Genomic DNA, 19910 nt, shown 5'->3' on the forward strand with positions numbered 1-19910 from the left:
ACAGTATAATATAGAAGCTAAAGAAGATGGTTTTAGTATTAGATTTGGATTGAGTTCTGAGCAACTTATTTAATGTTTCTAAACCTCATATTCTTCTGTATATTAGTGTTTTATATGTTCAGTATCTTTCTCACTGGACGTTTGAATGAATTAAATAAGATACTTTTAGTGTTTTAAATAGTTCTATTATTAATATATTCCAGTTAACCTCCATAATTATTGACATTATGTGATATCTGCTAAATGTAGATCACTATGTGGAAAGGGATAACGAGTAGCAATAGCCCTTAAGAAGTTTACTATTGAGTTTGGGAAGTTCTGTACATTATAACATTTCAAAGTAGGGAATGTGAAATGTGTTAATTACCTATCAAATCATGTGATCACTCAGAGGAATTCATCGAGTAACTGAGAATTGAGTTCCATGGGGAGAAAAAGAGAATACAAGTCTCCTAAGCAAAAAGGAGGGGTCAAACAAGGCAAAAATGCATATTGTGTCATTATGAATTGTGAACTATGAAATCATGCTGGTGATTCATGGCAGATAAGCATTGCAAGGTTTATATGGACCAACTTGAGAGGAATTTGAGAACCAGATGGAATGAAGAGTATTATTTCTTTCTGGACATCCGCTTCAATCAGTAGAATCATGTCACATCTAATGGATGTATATCATGATTGGAGTAATCACTGCCAGTTCGCAGAGTTTACTCACTGCTTATGGGACCATTTAAAAGCAATCACTTTTTTTTTTAAGTCATACAAACAGTTCCTGGAGATGCTTGGTAATATAGTTAGAAGGAGAGAAAAAAAATGTTGGAGACATTTCTTTGCTTCTGGTTATTTTCAAAGTGAGCAGTTTGACTCTATTCTGTGTGTTTAAGCTGTTTCAATTTATCTTATGGATATTACTGAAGTTCTGAAAATTCATCTCTATAGTAGATCGAAAGATCTGAAAGTCAAAATTCTGAAATTATTGAAAATTCCCTCTTCCCTTTCATAAAAGGAAGACAATCTTCCCTTGGGGGGAGGTGGGGAAACACCTGTGTTTGATTGTTGGTCAGAGTTCCCACTGTTACTTGTTTTGGCTAAAATTATTTTCTATTTTAGCTGCTACAGTACACTCCAGAGAAAAGCTTTTAAAAGTTAGTGTGAGAACTGAAATTCTGCAATTTCTCAATGTTTGTGTTCTCCCATTGAACATTAAGTTAGCATTTATGAAAATATTAAAGTACAATGCTCAGTTACTCTCAGGGCAATGAGAGTGCTGTTGGAACAGAGGTCACTTGCCTCATGTAGCTTTTCTGTTTCTGTCTAAAAGTTGTGATTTTTTGGAAGAATATCCCGGGGTGATTGTTTATGCTAAGAGGAAGTTGAATTAATTGTATGCCAACAGTCAGAAAAATATTTGCATGCCCTTTCTTTCCTTACCATTAGTAAATATGGCACTTTACAATTGACCATGTGTGTTATGGTGCTTTTTTTTTGTTGTTTTTTTTTAATAACAGATAGATTGGCAGCATTGGAGGTAGGATAGCTTATCGTAGAGCACAGTGATATGATTCAGTATTATACTGTGCTCTAGGATTGGGAACCACTAATTCCACCAGAGCTGTCTTAAATTAATGTAGGCTCAGGAGACTTTCAGAATGTCTCAGGTGTTTTTTTTTTAACTTTAATTTTATATCAAATTCTTGAATTATAGAAGATCAATCATGTAGTGACCAAAAACAACAATCTCAACATTTGTGGCAATGATACTGCTCTCTTTTGCTTTTTAATGTCAGGGGACCTCATTTTCTTTTCTCATATATGTATGGTTTGCGAAGTTACTTGGGAAGACAGAAAATAAATGCAACCCCATTTTTCTCTACCATCTGGTTCTTCCCTCTTTCCTCCTGTCTTCCCAGATCTGATATTATAAAGTGTGAGCAGTTATTTTCTTTTTCTCCTCTCATTTGTATTCTTTTATTCATTTCTATATACTCAATACCCCCCCTCCCCAAATATCCTATGATCTCAGTTCCCTTTTGCTTTGCTTTTCTTTTATTTGTCTTATGCCTCCTAAGGCAGGCACTGTTTTTAACAACAAGCAGACAGATTTTTGGTTTAGATAATACTTTGTAAATAAAAAAGTAAGAAGATGTGTTTATTTTGATATTTCTCTTTTTTGTAATCCCCACAACAGTGCTTTCAAACAACATACACACATATATATATATAAATATATAAATATATATAAATACATGTATATATATTTATATATATATATATGTGTGTTTTTTATACCTAAGACAATCATATTTTGTGGGCCTAAGCTTTTTGTCCAAAAATGGTGGAGGAGATGTGGAAGGTTGGGATGTGTGGTGTCAGAGCCAGGCTTCAGAATTATGTCTGTGACTTCAGTCTGAATTTTTAACCATTTCATAGATACAAATATGATTTCATTTGGATGAATTGGAATAAATTTAATTCTTTTAAATCTTTTATAAAGTGTCTAGTGTAATTTGTAACTTTTGTGGTTTAATAAAGAAAGCAAATTCCTTGATGGGCAATTGAACTGCTCTTGTAACCTCATTACCCTTGAACCTGAGAACGCAGTTGAAAAATTTTGCTCAATCTCAGTTCTTCTCTAATTGGTCATTACTTACCATTGCTTATTCAGGAGTAATTGTTGACCCTTGTTATTAATTTTGCGTCAAAATAAAGCCTAGCACTTCTGGTATATTAACATAGGTTTTTGGTACCTCCAGACAGACTGTTACCATGTTTCCCCAAAAATAAGACCTAGCTGGACAATCATCTCTAATGCGTCTTTTGGAGCAAAAATTAATATAAGACCCGGTGTTATATATATTAATATATATATTCTATTCTATTCTATTCTATTCTATTCTATTCTATTCTATTCTATTCTATTCTATTCTATTCTATTCTATTCTATTCTATTCTATTCTATTCTATTATACCTGGTTTTATGGTAAAATAATTCTACTATTGAGTAGAATATTTTGACTTTGGGAATATCCATTTATATGGAAATATGGGAGCACTATACACTTGTTCTCTACTGACCTTAAGTTTTTGCCTTCCATTATTAACAGAGTTAAAGTATATCCAGACAACAGGCTGGAATCATCAGCATGATATTTAATCTTTGGGCGGTTTCCCGGGCCTGCAGGCTCTACTACCTTTACCTTTCACTGTTCTTCCCAATATCGGTTCCTTTGAAAAGGCAAGGGATGACTACAAAATTGGCTGCTGGACAAAGACTCTCTTGCCTTTATAATGTGACTCGGATTATTCCCTCTCAAGCTGTGTTTTATTTTAGCAGCTGCTTCTCAAAACATTTCAGTACTACATAGCAGAAAAGCTATGCGAGTTGGAAAGACATGGAGTAGGGATGTCACAATTTCAGAAATCTGAGAAATCTTAGAAAAGAAGGTTTTAAACTTACATCTGTGAGTCCTTTACTATTGTTGGTTAAGTTGAGTGTATGTGTTTCCTGGGAGAGTATTCTATATTTATATCAGGCTTTAAAGAAAGAAAAAGCCATAAAGGAGGGTTAGAAAGGAATAGGAATGAAGGAGCTGGGAAGGAGGGTTGACATTGGGATGAAAGGGGTTAGGTAGTGTTGTGAAGGCGGGGATTGAGAAAGGTTCAGGTGCCATGGAAGTAGAAAAATTCTTTTCAGCTCCCCCTTTCTTAAAGTTTTTCAATTATAGTTAACATTCAATATTATTTTATTAACTTCAGGTGTACACATGGTCGTTAGACATTTGTATAATTTAAGAATTGATTCCCCTGACTAGTCTAGTACTCACCTGGTACTATGTATAATTATTACCCTGTCATTGACTATATTCCCTATGCTTTACTTTACATCCCCGTGACTATTTTGTAACAACCAATTTGAAGTGAAAATTTTGAAACGTACTATTTTTTAACATTGTCATCTCATTTTTTAATTTGAAAAATTAAATGTTCTTTTCATACACTTTCTAGTTTGATTCTCTCTGCTATTTGATAGAGAAAGGAATGAGTATGTCTAAAAGAACAAGTATTAAGGGCCTGCCTAGTCAGCATGTTGTAGCACATAGGAGATAATCTCATTTATTCTCGACAGCAGACTAAATGAAAATTTTGGTGGTCAGAGTACAGGCCACGTAGTCATACTTTTGCCTTCAAAGATGTTGTTGGGGAAAGAGAGAAAACTAGAGAACGATGTTTGGACCAGTTCCTATATCTTAACACGTAGCAGGTAAACTCCATGAGGAGAATAGTCTCCCAAGTCTCCCAAGGAGGAGAAATATTGTGCTAATTTAACCTGAAACTTTCCTTTTAGTCTTTTGTGTTGCCTGAAAATTTTGGAAGCTGTTCTCTGGAATCACGAGGTTTTCTATTTTCAAATGTAAGTTAGGTACCTAGAACGAATACAAAGCCCTTACTCAGGGATTATATGAAGTTTTATTTCTGCAGAACGTGAATGCAGCAGTTTGACATTTTGCTAAGGCAATGGAAGGGATATTTTAGGGGGTGTGAATTTGTTGGGACTAAGATTCTGTGAAGATGGCAGTCCTTTTGTAGTGAGTTTGAGGGACAACTTTACTTTTTCTGATCTGACATTTTATAAGTGTGCCTCATTCTGCCTTTCAGCAATAAACTGTGGCATACAGGGTGAACTCCAGTAGGAAAGAGGCATTATCTTAGAAATAATAGAATATAAGAATTTAAAAAATGAATAATAGATCATGAAAAAAAAAAAAAGAAGTGAGACCATGCACCTATGTCAACCTTACTCAGATAATGGAATCCCTTGGGGGAATTGTTAAGATTGAGAACATGGTTTAAAGTCATTTCAGATTCCATGTTTTGTTCTATCTCTGAAAACACAACATTGTTATAATTTTTGAAGTTCTAAATTTTTACTTGTTTCAGTTCAGTTCACCAGGAGTTTACCTGATAGGTACTAGGGTGGAAAAGGAGGTTTCTGATCTTAAAAAGCTTGCTCCAGGACAGGGGAGATACACAGATTGATATGGTACATTTGATGCATAAGAAAGAATGATAGAAGTGCGATGGCATGCAGAGCAGGAAACATAAATAGAAAGATGTCAGAGTTTGTTACAACAAAAACATCCCGCTCCATAGCGAATGTTCCAGACATTGGTCTAGATTTTTGGATGAACCCCTCCATTGGTTCTGTTTCTTTGATGAACTCTGACTAATACAGCCTTTAAATTCATACTAGTGTAAAAATAATTGAGCTTTTTCCATTTTCATTCTCCAGACATCCAGTATCCCAGTGAAGACTTTTGTTTCATACAGTACATTTTTATACCCTGCAAAATTGAATGAGCAAAGTAGACTCAGTATAAATAACAGGACTGATAATGTTCTTCTTGGAGCATGAAGGTAAAAATAATTATGTGTATTAAAATATAGTGATCTCCACATGTAATCCAGTGACCACTATGTATTCTCAAGACCCTTTCGGAATCCTTAAGGTCAAAACAGTTTTCATAATAACACTAAGATACTTTTTTTTTCTCTCTCATTTTCTCATAAGTGTATAGTAGAATTTTCCAGAGGCTAAGTGATATATAGTGCTACAACAGATTGAATGAAGAACTACAAATGAGAACTTAGTTATCTTTTACTAAGTCATACATTAAAGAGATTTGCAAAAATGTAAAAATTTCTCCATATGACTTTTTGCAAAATATAATTTTTATAAAAATATATTATTTACATTAACATAATGATTTTGCTGTTGTTAATATTAACTGAATTAAAATGTTTTTGAAATTTCTTAGTTTGAATTTCTAGTATAGTCAATATCGACAGATAGAACTAACCAAAACAAAGGTTCTTTGATGTCTTCAGTTAATTTTTAAAAGTGGAAAAGGGGTCCTGAGACTGAAATGTTTCAGAAGCTTTACTCAATAGGTTTCCTATGTGAGTGGCTCTAACGAAAATGTTTGGTGCATACTCCCAAACATTATACTCTTCCATCAAATGATTCTGTCTGGAAGCAGTATAAACCAGTTCCAAGTGTTTGTTTCATTTTTGTTGTTTTGATGTTTTCTGATAATTTAGCTTACGTATATATAGAGCTGATACTGCCTCAACCGTTATATGTTCTTATATTCTAAGAGCTGGTTTCTTTGTCTTCTTATTCAGTCATTCATCTAACAAACTACAGGTAAGAAGTATTTATTGAGCTTCTACTATATGCAAGACCCTTGTTCGATGCTGTTCCAGTTATCAGTTAATTGCCTCACCACTCAAAAACTACCCTCCATTACTTGCTCTGTGATAGTGGAACTTGACCCTTTGCACACCTTTCCTTTGTAGATCTCACATTGTTAAGCTTTGTCAATAGAGAGTGCTGAAGGGGCATTTCAGTGGACGGAGTTCTATTCCTGGTTGAATGATGTTTCTGTTTTAGTTTCTTCTTGCTGGTGCTGCATAGCTGAAAGTTGCCCAGAGCACGTAGTCCCTCAGGGAGCTTGCAGCACCAGCCCTGGCTTGGTGACCCCCTTTCCGTGGCCCTACCCAACGGGCACATGGTGCTCCCCAGGCCTCATGCCACCCTGCTGGAAGGGAGTGTTTCCTGCTTGCCCCGTAGCTGTGGACGAGCTCTGGTTTGAGTGACCCAACATACTTTTTCACCACCCATTGGACCGCAGCTACACATTTTAAAGAAGTCTGATTCTCAGCAACCTTCCTCCCCTTTCAACACTTCTTTCTCTCCTTGTGTATTGTGGTTATTCTTTAGGGTTATGTTTATAACTTTAAAGTTTCTACTCTCTTACACTTAGTAACTCTTTATATCACACTTTCACTATTACAATTATTGTGTGGCTGCTCTCTTCTGATTGGATTCCAAATAAATCAGATGTTTTCCAAGAGAACATTATTATTCTTCTGTGGGAGATAAATGATCCCTATATATGCAATAGCAGTGCATAATTAAGGGCCAGAACAAGAAAGGCAGAAACTGTGTATCAAAGGGCTTCCAGACTGGGGAAGCTTAACATGGGCTGGGCTGAAGAAGAACAATGGGTAAAGATTGTCTTGGGGCTTAAATGAGAGGCTTACTTCAAAGAACATGAGCCCACCTGGAGAAGAAAACCTGTGTGCTATGTGGAGAAAATAGTGAGGGCTCTGTCAGGTTGGAGAAGGTGGTGTATGAGAATGGGAGGTAAAGTGGTAAAAATACTTTGTGATCAGATTATGGAGGGCTGTTAATACTAAGCAGAAAAGTTGAAAAGTCTCTCACTTTGGTTTATAGGGCACATTCAATGGATTCCTAGTAAGAACTGATAATAAAAATATTATGTTAGTGTACTAAAGGATATATATATAAATGAAAGAATTTTAGGATGAAGTGTGGAAACTTATTTATTATTCATTATTTTCTTTGCAGTTAATCCTATTTCCTGTGTTATGCTATTCCTAGAAGTATAGCTTAAAGATAAAAATTTCATTAAGACATGCAATTCATAGGGCATTATTTATTCATCTAGATATTAGACTGTGGTGTTTATGAATATGGGACTTGCTTTCTTTGGCTGTTCTTTTCAATAAAAAATGCTGTTTGGTCTAAGTATTCAGTGCTTCTCTATCTCTTTTTTAATGAATTGCAATAAGACGTTCCTGATTTTTGTATTTTTTTGTTGTTGTTGAAAGAAAGCCAAGATGTTGTTAATCTGTAGGATGCAAATAGGATTTACTTTTAAAAAGCGAAATAGCTTTCTTTATTTCCTAAGTATTTATCATTATTTATGTTGTTCATGTAAGATAATATTCATGTAATTTCTCTCTTTTTTAAAAAGTACAAATCTATTGCATGTTTCATTGTGGAACATTCAGTGAATATACATAAATAAAAATAAGAAAACAGAAGATAATTACAGCTCTCCCCAAAAATACAGATAACATTTTGCTATATCTGCTTTGCATTTCTTTTGCAGTCCTACGTGCATGCACATTGATATACATATGAATATGCATACATTTATGCAAATGGATTTTTTACATGCTTTTCCATAAATGAGTAAATTTTCTAACCTGCTTATTTTACTTAACATATTGAGACTATCTTCCACTAAGTGATTTTAATAATATCATTCTGGATAACTGCATAATTATTCATCAAACTTATTTACTGTAACTTTATAAATTGCCTATTATTGAACATTTAAAACTTTGTTTTTCTCTATTTTAAACAGTGTAATGATGCGACAAACACATTTTTAAAGCTATGTCTTTATACATATATAGGATTGTATATCTAGTGTGCATTTCTAAATTTGGATGAAAGGGTCTATATCTCTTTCAAAGGTTTTAATTTTCATTCCAAATCACAGTCCAGAAAGATTACACTTTGAAAACAAATTATTATAAGCATATAATTTTTTCTCCTATGTCTTTAATAATATATTTGTGAACTTCATTGCTCAACAGACTATAAGGAATACTTGTAAGGCCACATTAAAAGAAGTTACATTAATTAAAAGTTAGTGCCTTATATGTGTGTGCGCACAGATGTTTTATTATTAAGTCTTGAGATAGCTAAATTACAACTTAATAGAACTGAATTCATTAGAAATCGGAGGTATTAGTTAGTTGGTAACAGAACAATTGTAAGTAAGGTTAAATTATAACCTAAAGAATGAGAGAAATGCATACTGTAGAATTTCTTGACACTAGCGTTTAGTAACTATTTATTCTGGGAGGCTTTAAAAGTAATTTTTGTAAGTTGATAAGAACAGCATAGTGTTCTCTATGCTTGGGATAATAGACAGGCATCTTCTACCAAACAGGCAGGTACCTTCACGGTGCCTACTGGGGAAATCGCCGCTATATGAAATCAGTTGGCGAATTTTAGATGGCTTCTTCCTTCCTGGAACTGTGCAATAAATGCATATTATTCCACAATACTCAGAAAATGTAGCAGTAGTCAGGCTGCACTGACAAAAGCCCTTTTAGCAGAAACATTGTAGAAATGAAAATCAGCATTTTAAAAAAGATTGTGTTTAACTCACATCGAATACCCTTGAAATGCTGGATAATTTAAACAAGCTTTATTTTGTGATTTTTGTCTTTCTAATGATCACATTGGTGGTTCCAACAAATTAAAATACTTTGCTCATCCCATTTCCTCAATATGAAAATTATTATAGCTTTAAAGTGCCACTGGCTGAAAATTGCTAAATGGTCTACATGGTAAATATCGTACTATATAATTAAAATGTGAGGCAAACCACATTTTATTCCAAAGTTTATTTTAAAATACAAGAAAATAACTCTTTGAAAGTCTCTAAGTCACTTAGAGAGCACTAGTTTAAAATTGACAATCAGAAGTCATAACTGATACAAACTTGTTGAAATAATCCAAATGTACTACTGCTATAACATGTCACTGAAAAACAAACCAAAACAAAACTGTTACAGCAGTGGAGAAGCAGCTCATGGGTTTGGGAAGATGCTGAAGCCCAATAACCAACACTAAGTAACTTACCCAAGATCTCAGGCCTCCTCATAGTTAAAAGCAGTAATTGCTCTCCTCTGCTATGGTGAATCGGAAAGACGTTTCCGTAAAGCAGCCATGGACTTCAGAATGTGATTATAGCCTAAAATAGAAACATCCTGCTTCTATAAATTGAGTTGTGATCCAGGATATCCTGTTAAAGAAATGTCATAACTTCTCCAAAAATACATATGGTCAATTTATTTTTTAGTGTGCAATCTATGAGAATCAGGAAGAAAAAAAAAAAAAAAGAATTCCAGGTTACAAAAGAAGAGATGAAAACTGGGAAAAATGAAGTGAATGTAATGTCAGTAAATATCATAGTTAGCTTATTTTATACTGGTAGTGCTATCATATGGAATCTTCGCAAAGCTCTGAATCATAGAGTACCACCAAACAGGAACTGGACAGAGTTAAAATTTTGGTTTCTTACATAGTAGAAGTACTCTTTTACCTTCCATGATTTGAACCTATTGTTGGGGGTTAATTGAGCTGGGTAGACTAGGGTCAATGAATGTTTAGTGTGTCACAGGCAAATGTTCCTGTGTTTTAACAAGGAGACCCAAAGGGTTGATTAATTCTATAAGTTGGTTAGGAAGAGATGTCCAAATGTAATGATTGTAACACTGGGTTCTTTGACACGATACCTAATGGTTTTAAGTTAAAATTACATCCTAGGGAAAAAATACTGTATAATAAAATTTGTGTTGTACCTTAAGTGCAATAAATAGATATATTTCCATTTTTGTTATAATGTGTCGTTGTTAAAATGCACAGTGACATGAGAAACACTGGTTAGTTTTCTCGAGAGGTCCTTAGACTGCTACTGGCAGTTGATGTTTAAGTTCCGTTTTTGCACTTGGCATTACATGACCTTTGCCTGTCGTGCAGAGACTATGTTTGAGAATGGGACTGTGAGGTTATAGGAGGGCAAGTCTCCTTATGTACTCTGCCTCTCCATGATAGATAACCAACGAATAGTTATAAAATCAGGAAGTGGAGTAGAGTAGTGGTTTTCAAACCAGACTTGCAGCTATAGAAGAACATAGGGACTAATTGCAGAATTGGGTGCAATAGCTATGGTGATTAGCTGACAGCTTCGTGAGGCTCCAGGTAGGTAAATAAATCTACCATATGTCAGATTCTCAGCTTTAGAAATTTAACATTTTAAACTTCAGTCCTCAAATTTACATTGCAAAGTGTCCTTTTTCCCTGAACTGAAGTTCAGGGTTGTCAGTACATTGCAAAAGATCATACCGCTTCTATATATAGTGATCTGGAGATTAGAAATCACAAACGGTTTCAGTGCCTATACTCTTATCCCATCTCCCTGCAATAGTATTATGGATAGGAGAAAGGTAAGATGCACCCTGTGTGTCAGTCAGGCCCGTAAGTTATTGCTTTGTTTGTTTGATATTAAAAGATCTCTGCTTAGTAACACTAGAGATTTTTAGAGTGGGAACTGGATTTGAACGTGAGTCACCTATTTGAACATTCAAATAGTCAAAGATATTTGACTGAATAGGTTACAGGTTATAGCAGAGAGCAAATGTATTAATACACATTATATTCTTTGACCAATGTCTATCACCTAATAAGCATTCAATTTACTTGTTTGGTATCTTTCTATGTCTGTATTCTAGAAGACCCCACCTTGTTAGTTAAATTTAACACTCAGAATGGGTTGGTATTCTTTCTAGTGTTCTCCCTATTATTATATATTCCCTTTAGTTTATACATTTATTTAACTTTATTATATGTAATGTCATTTCAGGTTCCTATATGATAGTGGACTCTTCAGATCATGACCCTGGAGAAAAAGCCCGACTTCAGCTGCCTACAATGAAGGAGAATGACACTCACTGTATTGATTTCAGTTACCTGTTATATAGCCAGAAAGGGTCAAACCCTGGCACTCTGAACATACTAGTTAGGGTGAATAAAGGACCTCTTGCCAATCCAATTTGGAATGTGACTGGATTCACAGGTAGAGATTGGCTTCGGGCTGAGCTAGCAGTGAGCACCTTTTGGCCCAACGAATATCAGGTAATCCTCTGTTCTTTTCTTGTTTATGCTTTAATGTTATTGGATCTCACTGTGTATGTAATACTTAGAGGTACCAGTAAATACAAGCCCCAGAGGAATAAGAGATTGTCCCTCTAGCCCTCCCCCAACTTGTTCTTAAGCTAACGTTTGAATACCTTGGCACAAAACCTTCAAAAATAGAGAATATATTTCCACATATAGAAGTATGAAACTCATTGGCAAAGAGCTACTTATTGACAGATATATTTCTGTGTCTCTGTTCAGGAAGAAATAGTGTTTTTGATTGGAATGTATTATTCGGAGAGCATTGATTTGCTCGTTGAAAACAACATTTGGAAAACACTCATGAAATAGTGTTTCATGAAATATGTTATCTAAGGGGGAGATATTTTAAATAATTATTGATATTTTTGTCAATGACATGATGTATGAAAATAAGCAAACAAAGAAAGAAAAACTGTCCACGTATCTTTAGAATCTCCTCTCCCCCACACACACATGCAATGATTGGTTTAATTATGATTAAACTAGACGAGCAATAGTGTCAATACCTACTTTCTGTTTTGTGTGACTGAGTTTCTATGGTCTAACAAAAAAGTTCATTCACTGGTTTGGATGTTGTTCAATAATCATCACTATGAGGTTCCTGGAAAGGGAGTTAACCTCTTTTGAAAGTTCACTTTTGTATTAGAGCTTGAGATGCACACTTTTAAATGTCTTGCTTGTTTGTAGCTTATTATACTCATAGAGCCAAATGAGAATGCGTTTATGTTCAATGGGTAATTTATAATGCGTTATGTTCAATGGATAATTTATAACTAAGAACAGCTTCATTACGGCTTTTTAAAAAATTAACTATTTCTTCAGGTTAGGTTTGTCTTTATTCCCGACGGAGGGGAAAATTCAATGTATTGTTTTAATTGCTTTGAGTTGATTTTCTATTTTATCAAAAGCCTCTTCATAGTTCTATTTCCACAGGTAAGGCTCTCCATTCAGGGTTAATGTTTCTATTGAGATTTCAGTGGATTTTCGTTTGATACAAGTTGATTCCACTATCCCAGAAAAGAAAGATGTTTTTCTTCAGTCTGGGAGAGGGATCTGTTTTTTCTTGGATCACAGTTTTGGGAAACCTGCCTATGTGGAAGGTGGGTGGGTGGAGGTATGTGAAACTAATGCTGAAACCCTGGAAGCAAGATCAGTGGGCTTATCGCTGAGAACTGTGGGTTGGTGGCTGTCATTTCTGGGTCACCCTCAGGAAGCATTGTCATTATACTGACTTCACAGAGAATCTCTTATTGGAACTCAACATAACACTGAAAAGAAAAAAACTTTAATTCAGCAAACAAAACTGTCAGTGGATTCAGCCTCCTTGAAATAAATTAAGGCCCAAATAACAAATCTAGCAAAATTGTTAAAAAATTGGGTTCTGAAGTCATATTGTCTGTATTCAACCCCACTTGCCCTTCACTATATAGATAGTAAAGTAGGAACATTTTTCTGTGAGTCCCCAAATGATGTAGGTAATGTTGGATCTGCCGGCAGTTTCTGAATGCTAGCCGGGATCGCGGTCTCTTGAAGCCGGAGAATGGACACACGGACCAGGGAGAGGCAAAGAGTTGTGAAGGAAGATAGTTTATTAGAGGCAGGAGAAGAGGTTGCAGCTCCAGAGTGGTAGGGGTACCCCAAACTGGGAAGCCCAGTGACTGAGGCAGAAGCTCTTACTTTTATACCTTCCCTTGCCTGTTTGGGGAAGGGGGCTGGAACCTTCTAATGGAATTCATCTATTAGGTTTGTCCAGTTTGCCCATCCTGCAGGGCTTAACGAAATAACCCATTTCTATTTATCGGATCTGCTCCTTTGCCTGCCCAAAAGGGATTTGAGATAATTTATTAACCTCAAGGTGCGTTCTCATAGCTTTGTCCTGGAGTGAAGGAGACATTCCAGAACCTGGAGTTTTAGGATATGGCTGCTTTTTGTTTATTCCACTAGGGACCCCCCAGTCCCATCCCCCACCCCCGTATACCTAGCAACATGCTAAGTAACCTGCTTCAATAGTTTGTTAAAGAATCAAACTATTGTACCTTAAAAAAAATAGATTCTGCAATGTTAGTTTTGTTACAGATTCTGCAATGTTAGTTTTAATGTTGACTATAGTACCTAGAACTGGATGAATGCTTCTTTGTTCAGTCTCATTTTGCATGACAAAGTTCCCTAGTTTATATGTATCTGTGGTGTTTTTAAGCAAGCAGTGCAAATAGTGCCAGTGTGAGTTTCAACCTGGCCAGTGAGATCTTTTTGGAAATCTCTTGTCAGAGAAAAAGATTATGAAATACATGGAGCCTATGGGTAAATGTCTCTTTGTTGTAGATTGAATTTAAGCCACAGATCATTTTTTTTTTTTTTTAGTAATTACTCATCTTTCACATCTTTTTCCTTAACCCGCAAAACTTAATAATCAATAAGAGTAAATAACAGAGTAGAGTATTTTTCATGTGCTTAGTGCTCAGTAAATTATTTGATTGATGTTTTCATTGATTCTTCCATTTAGAGACATAGTTTGTATGTGTACTTCTGTGATTAGGAACAACCAGGATAACATAAACTATATGTAATATGTACCCTTTTTGCTATTAGGAAATAGCATGGAAAACTTTGACTATTGCTTATAGTAGCATACTTACGGATTTTTAAAAATTAAAATGTAGCCATTGCAGTGTGTCATGTTAGGTTCTTACTCATTTTCACTCTTAAAGAAGCACTGCATATTTATTTTTAATTTCCCCCAGACTCTTAGTAGAGTTAAGGTACACATATAAATCATTCTCCTTTGTTCCAGTTTACTCAATTTCTCTTGTCCAGAGAATTTTCACGGCCTAATACTTCTTGAACCTTTTTCTTTAATACTCTAATTTTTCTAATTCCCTTTTCTTGTCTTGTATTTCCAGTAGGGAATCCTGTATTTTCTTTGCTTAAGCCATTCCTTATCTGACTACTTCTCTAATTCACCCCCTTCTCACCCAACATTAACGATAAAAACTATCAAAACGAAAATAGCCTCAGAGTACTACTACTTTTACTTAGTATGGGACAATTTTTGTACAAAAATGATACTCTCTGAAGTGGGGGGAGGGGAGGAATATCCTTTCTACAAGCTAGCGCTTCTCTTTTCCATTTTTCTGTTGAACTGAAAATCTGAAACAGATGTAATATATCTTTGGTGTGGTTTGTCTTTCCCACCAATTCCATCTTGCCAGATGCCTACCTAACAGGAGGTTGATGTGGTGATTTAATCACTCCTGCTGGGGATTATTCAATAATGACGAGATGCTAGTTTTTAACCCAAAAGAAACTTAACCTCTGATTTGAAAAAGGAAAAAATAATATACATGAAATTGTGAAATAAAGGCAAAAAGTATCCTCCAGATAATGAATTTTGGGTACCTGGCAGAGCAGGATATGACTCATGAACTTTGGGGCCAGCCCTTCCTGGATGAATCTTGATTCTGCTACTTACAGCTGCACAGCAGTGGACATACATTTCTTAATCTCTTTGACTGCAGTTTCCTCAAACTGAAAAAATGAGGATCATAATAGTAACTGCCTCATTGGGTTGTTGTGAGTATAAAGTGATTTATAGATAGATAGATAGATAGATAGATAGATAGATAGATAGATAGATAGATACACACACACACACACACATACACACATATATAAGCTGTGTAGAAAAGTGTCTGACAGATAATGTGCATTTACCATAATGTTTGGTTAATATTATAATGGATAAACAAAAACATTGCAGACTCTACTGGATTTAATATGTGCTCAGAATTTTCTTCTGTTTTGAAATCATGCTTTTTTTTTTAAAGGCTTTATTTTTTTAGAGCACTTTTAGTTTTACACCAAAATTAAGAGAAAGGTACAGAGCTTTCCCATAAGCCCTCCACTCCCACACATGCGTAGATTCCCCTACATGCTGCATCTCCACCAGAGTGGTACGCAATGGATGAACCTACATTTACATTGTACTCACTCAAAGTCCATAATTAATCTTAAGGTTCACTCCTGGTGTTTTACATTTTAAGAGTTTAGACAAATATGTGGCATGTCTATCATAGTTTCATACAGAGGATTTTCATTGCCCTGAAAATCCTGTGCTCCGTCTATTCTTCCCTCCCCTTCCATGCTATTGTTGTCGTTTTTTGTTTATTAAAATGTCTAATTGTTTGATACCTTATTAATATGAGGTCACACCATGCTAACCCCTGGAGATATATAGGCAAAGTCCCTTTTCTCTTGAAGCTTTCAATCTAGCTTTATCACTGTAGGGGATAAAAATGTAAATCAGACAGGGGGTCTAACCATAAGCAACCTAGTCTAGATGGGAAATGTGAGATATACATAGATAAAATTTGAAATAATGTAGCATTTGTTAAATGACTTAAGAAAAATAAATATAAAATCTAGTAGGGAAAATGAAAACAAAACATAGATGTGTTTCCAAAGTAATTTGAGGCAGGAATGGGACTAGAATTCTTGCCTCTGGATTTTTCTCTTCCTAGATTAAATATGTTTTCCACTGTGCCACATTGTTTTTCTTAAACCATAATTAGTTGGAAGTAACATTTTTGCAGTGAAACAAAACAAGCAAATATAAATTTTGTTTACGACGTAAGCATTGTAGTGATCCATTAATATATAAGGAACTTCACAACAATAGATGTCTTTTCAGCTCACTCTACTAATTATAGAAAGTATAATGTTATATTTGTTTTATTTGCCACTGTCACAAGTTGCTAATTCTGCCTGTTTTTATAAGACTTGAGTAAATACTGTAATTTTTTTCTTTTAAGAGGAGCAAAGATTTTTATTAAAGCGAAAGAACTGATCTTTTATGAGTGGGGGTACCCAAAACTGGGATGCCCCAGTACTGTAAGTTTTTTTAATAGGTCACTAAATAGAAGTAAAAAGAGAGAGGGGAAAAAAAAACATTCTGAGGTATTATCTCAGTGTTAAATTTCAATGAAAGATCAGCACATCTCTAAAAGTGTAATTTTCTCCACTTTGGAAATCTGACCTGTCTTGTATGTGTAAAACTAAGTTCTGCTTTGGGATTAAATTCATTAGTTTCTTACTGAACAGTGAGGTTGTTACCAAATGAGGCAGGCAGACATAACTTCCAAACTATTAGCGGAAACCTAATCTGCTGTTTTCCATTAACTGGGTGCACATCATTAATCACAAAAATGCGTGATGAAAACTACAAAGGTTTGGCCAGAAATTGGAAAGTGATAATATAGCAGAATGTGTGTGTGTGTTTTTTTTTTTTTTTAAACCTGCTAATTCACTGAGAAACAAACACTGAACTTTTGCAATTCATTTTCTTAACATTTTTCTTTGGTTTGAAAAAAAAAAGAAGTAGGAACTGAACAGGCATGGGATTTTCTGTTTTTGTCTCCTTTTTAAAGGTTTATGTTAATATGCATTGCACCGATATTTTGGCAATTGCATGATTGTTACACGCCAGAGATACTGTTGGCTTTGGATCTAAGATGATTGGAACTTAAACCAAGGGAATGTTTATTTAAAAAAAAAAAAAACTCTTAAGAGATTTATCTTTGGCAATAGGGCTGGAGTAAGAGCATGCTTATGAACCATCCATACAAAATGTGAGGAAAAGTGGATATCACTCCTGTGCCACATAGCTCTTGGAACTCTTCCAGTTTATACTGGTCATTAACGATGTATAGCCCCACTGAAGAAAGAAGGATAGCATGACTGTTTTTCTTAGATGTATTACTCTGCCTGGGCTGCCATAACAAAATACTACTGACTGGATCACTTAAACAACAGAGATTTCTTTCTCTCATGTTGGACCATGTGACACAGCTCAGGCCAGTGAGCTATGAGGACTTCGGGGAAATATGTTCATTCCTGATAACAAAGGGAGACATGTTGTTGCATGAGGACATGACGCTTCGTGTGACTGCAGTTATCTTGTAACTATGAGGGAGGTGATAGATAACAAACTGAGGGCAACAGAAGAAAGTATGGAAGGAGCCAGGATCCTACTCTCAGGGGAAACACTAATAAAAACAAGAATAGAAAGAAAAACCCTTTTGTAAACAATTTTTAGATGAATGTTTTCCTATGCAGCCAAAAACATTCTAATATATCATGTCATATCTTTCTTGAGCTTTCAAGCAATCCCAACCCATCACCATATATATTATTTATGGATAAAACATGTGAGACATATGACAGAATTAAAAGTATACATATCCATCTATGAATGAAACAATTTCAGTTCGGTTATGGAGAAACGACAAACTTATGTACCTGAAAATGTAAATAGGGCTGTAAGACAATCAGTACCTGAAGGGAGTAGAAAGAAAGAAAGAAAGGAAAGATCTCTTGGATGTCTACCACGTGTGAGACATTGAGCTGGAGGCTTCCACATATGCCACCTTTAGTTTGTTTCAACATTTATTTATAATAAAGTGTGTGGATGAAACAGATGCACTGTAACAAATCTAACCTCACAGGGTGATCTGATCATAAATTCCTAACAGGGCAGGTCATTGTGGGTGGTTATACCTTAGGCACATAACTTCTTTAATAAAAGGTTATCTTTGCCTTAAGCAAGCTCTGTTCCATTGTTTCAGTGCAGTACATTAACACATTTTTGTATTGCCTCCTTTTCAGATCCCTAGGAAGCCAAACCACCCTCAAGAGAGCACATAATCTTGTTAACTATCTTGTAATCCAGTCGCCTCCTTTCTTTCTCCCTTCATGTAATCTTTTTTATGTTCCTTCTTTAATTCCAAATGTATAAAAGAAATTGCAGAACTGTCATTCTCCAGATATTCTCCAGAGCATTAGAGGTCTTGCTCCCTGGGATTACGGCCAGTTTGGTTCACATAAACTCTTACAAAAATTCTTTACAGGTTTGGACATTTCTTATGTTGACAAGTGCTAACTTAATGAATGTTTCTTATCTTCATGCATGGACAAAGTTGCTGACTATTTAGCGATAAAAATTATTCCCTTTTCCCCTCTATTAATAATTTAATCTTACTTTTAAAAATTTAGACTTTAGCTATATCGGTGACTTCTGAATTTAGTCACAACCAGGTAGGCTTATTTTAGTTATGGCAACAGTAAGTGTCTAACACAGGCAATTTGGCTCAATCCCCCTTCCCCCACCCTCCCCCACTGGCAAAAGACCTCCTATTATTAACAAAGCAACTTTTTCCTGCTGATTTTTAATCTTAATGATTCCCTATTTTTTTCATTTAAAGTACTCCAAATGGGTTTGGAAAAACTCCTACGTTATTATAGTCCTTGTTTTCTTATAACTTATAACCCTGTGAGTGACTTCTCCCTGGTTCCTGACAGTGATTTGCTTTTATTACAAAATATCAGCTTTATTTTTCTGCTAGAGTCTGTTTATATTAACTCACTGATGAAACTTACCATTTTAAAATAAATGTAAACAAATGAAAAAAAGAGTCCTGCTAGTAACACAGTAATTATTGCAGGTGTATGACAGTAGCCTCTTGTTATTCTACTAAATCATACCTGTTTTCATTTAGTGTAACAGGGGCTGTCAAATGCCCCTTCACTAATTCTTTTGAGAAATATTTCCATGAAATTCACTTCCCTTTTAATAGCAGTTGAAAAATAATGAGCAATGAGGTGACTTAGGCAGTGTTCGCTCAATTTATGACTTTTACTCCTTGGGAGGATTTTTATCCAAGGGGACTGGGGGAGACAGAGGATCCACAGTGAAAGAGATATCAGTTCTTTGCTAGCTCACTCGCTTGCATTCAGCCCAGCTTGTTGAATAAGAATTAAAGCACTTCTGAGTTCTTGTTTTCCATACCTCTGTATTAATTATTTAGTATACATTTGAAAGCATGATCATCACGTAACAAGATTAAAAAAAAATGTGCCCTAGAGGGGCAGGAATTCTAGCCAATCTCACAAAAATGCAAGAACCCTTTCCTTCTAATCAGTTTAATGATGTTTCTGACAATGCTGTCACATTTATTAATTCAATGCAGTGGCATATTAGAAAAAAATAGATAGCACCTTAAAACCAATTTCTTCTTCAGTTATTTTGTCTACTGACTTTGATAATTAATTGAAATTGGTGTGTTTTTTTTTTTATTGTTTTAGAGCTTCCAAGTTTCTGTACAACTTGAATTTCTGTGTGACCTCTTTGTCCATTTCTGTTTCAGAGACTGATTTTTCTTTATATTAGACTGCTTGTGGTATGTGACAAAATATTGGCTCTTTTTGGGAAAAACAAAACTGAATAACA

At 35.0% G+C, this 19910-nt stretch overlaps 1 protein-coding gene across 20 annotated transcripts in view; it reads left to right on the forward strand.

The window, feature by feature from the left end:
* The window catches only part of PTPRK (protein tyrosine phosphatase receptor type K), a 511921-nt gene that overhangs the window by 181977 nt on the left and 310034 nt on the right, over window positions 1-19910 (forward strand). For all 20 annotated transcript variants that reach the window (XM_081044250.1, XM_081044264.1, XM_081044263.1 and 17 more), the window contains exon 3: window positions 11313-11584. In XM_081044250.1, coding sequence (XP_080900376.1) covers window positions 11313-11584 — 272 coding nt within the window. The remainder of the gene's footprint in view (window positions 1-11312; window positions 11585-19910) is intronic.

This window comes from Rhinolophus hipposideros, assembly GCF_964194185.1.
Source record: "Rhinolophus hipposideros genome assembly, chromosome: 3".
Lineage (NCBI taxonomy): Eukaryota > Metazoa > Chordata > Mammalia > Chiroptera > Rhinolophidae > Rhinolophus > Rhinolophus hipposideros.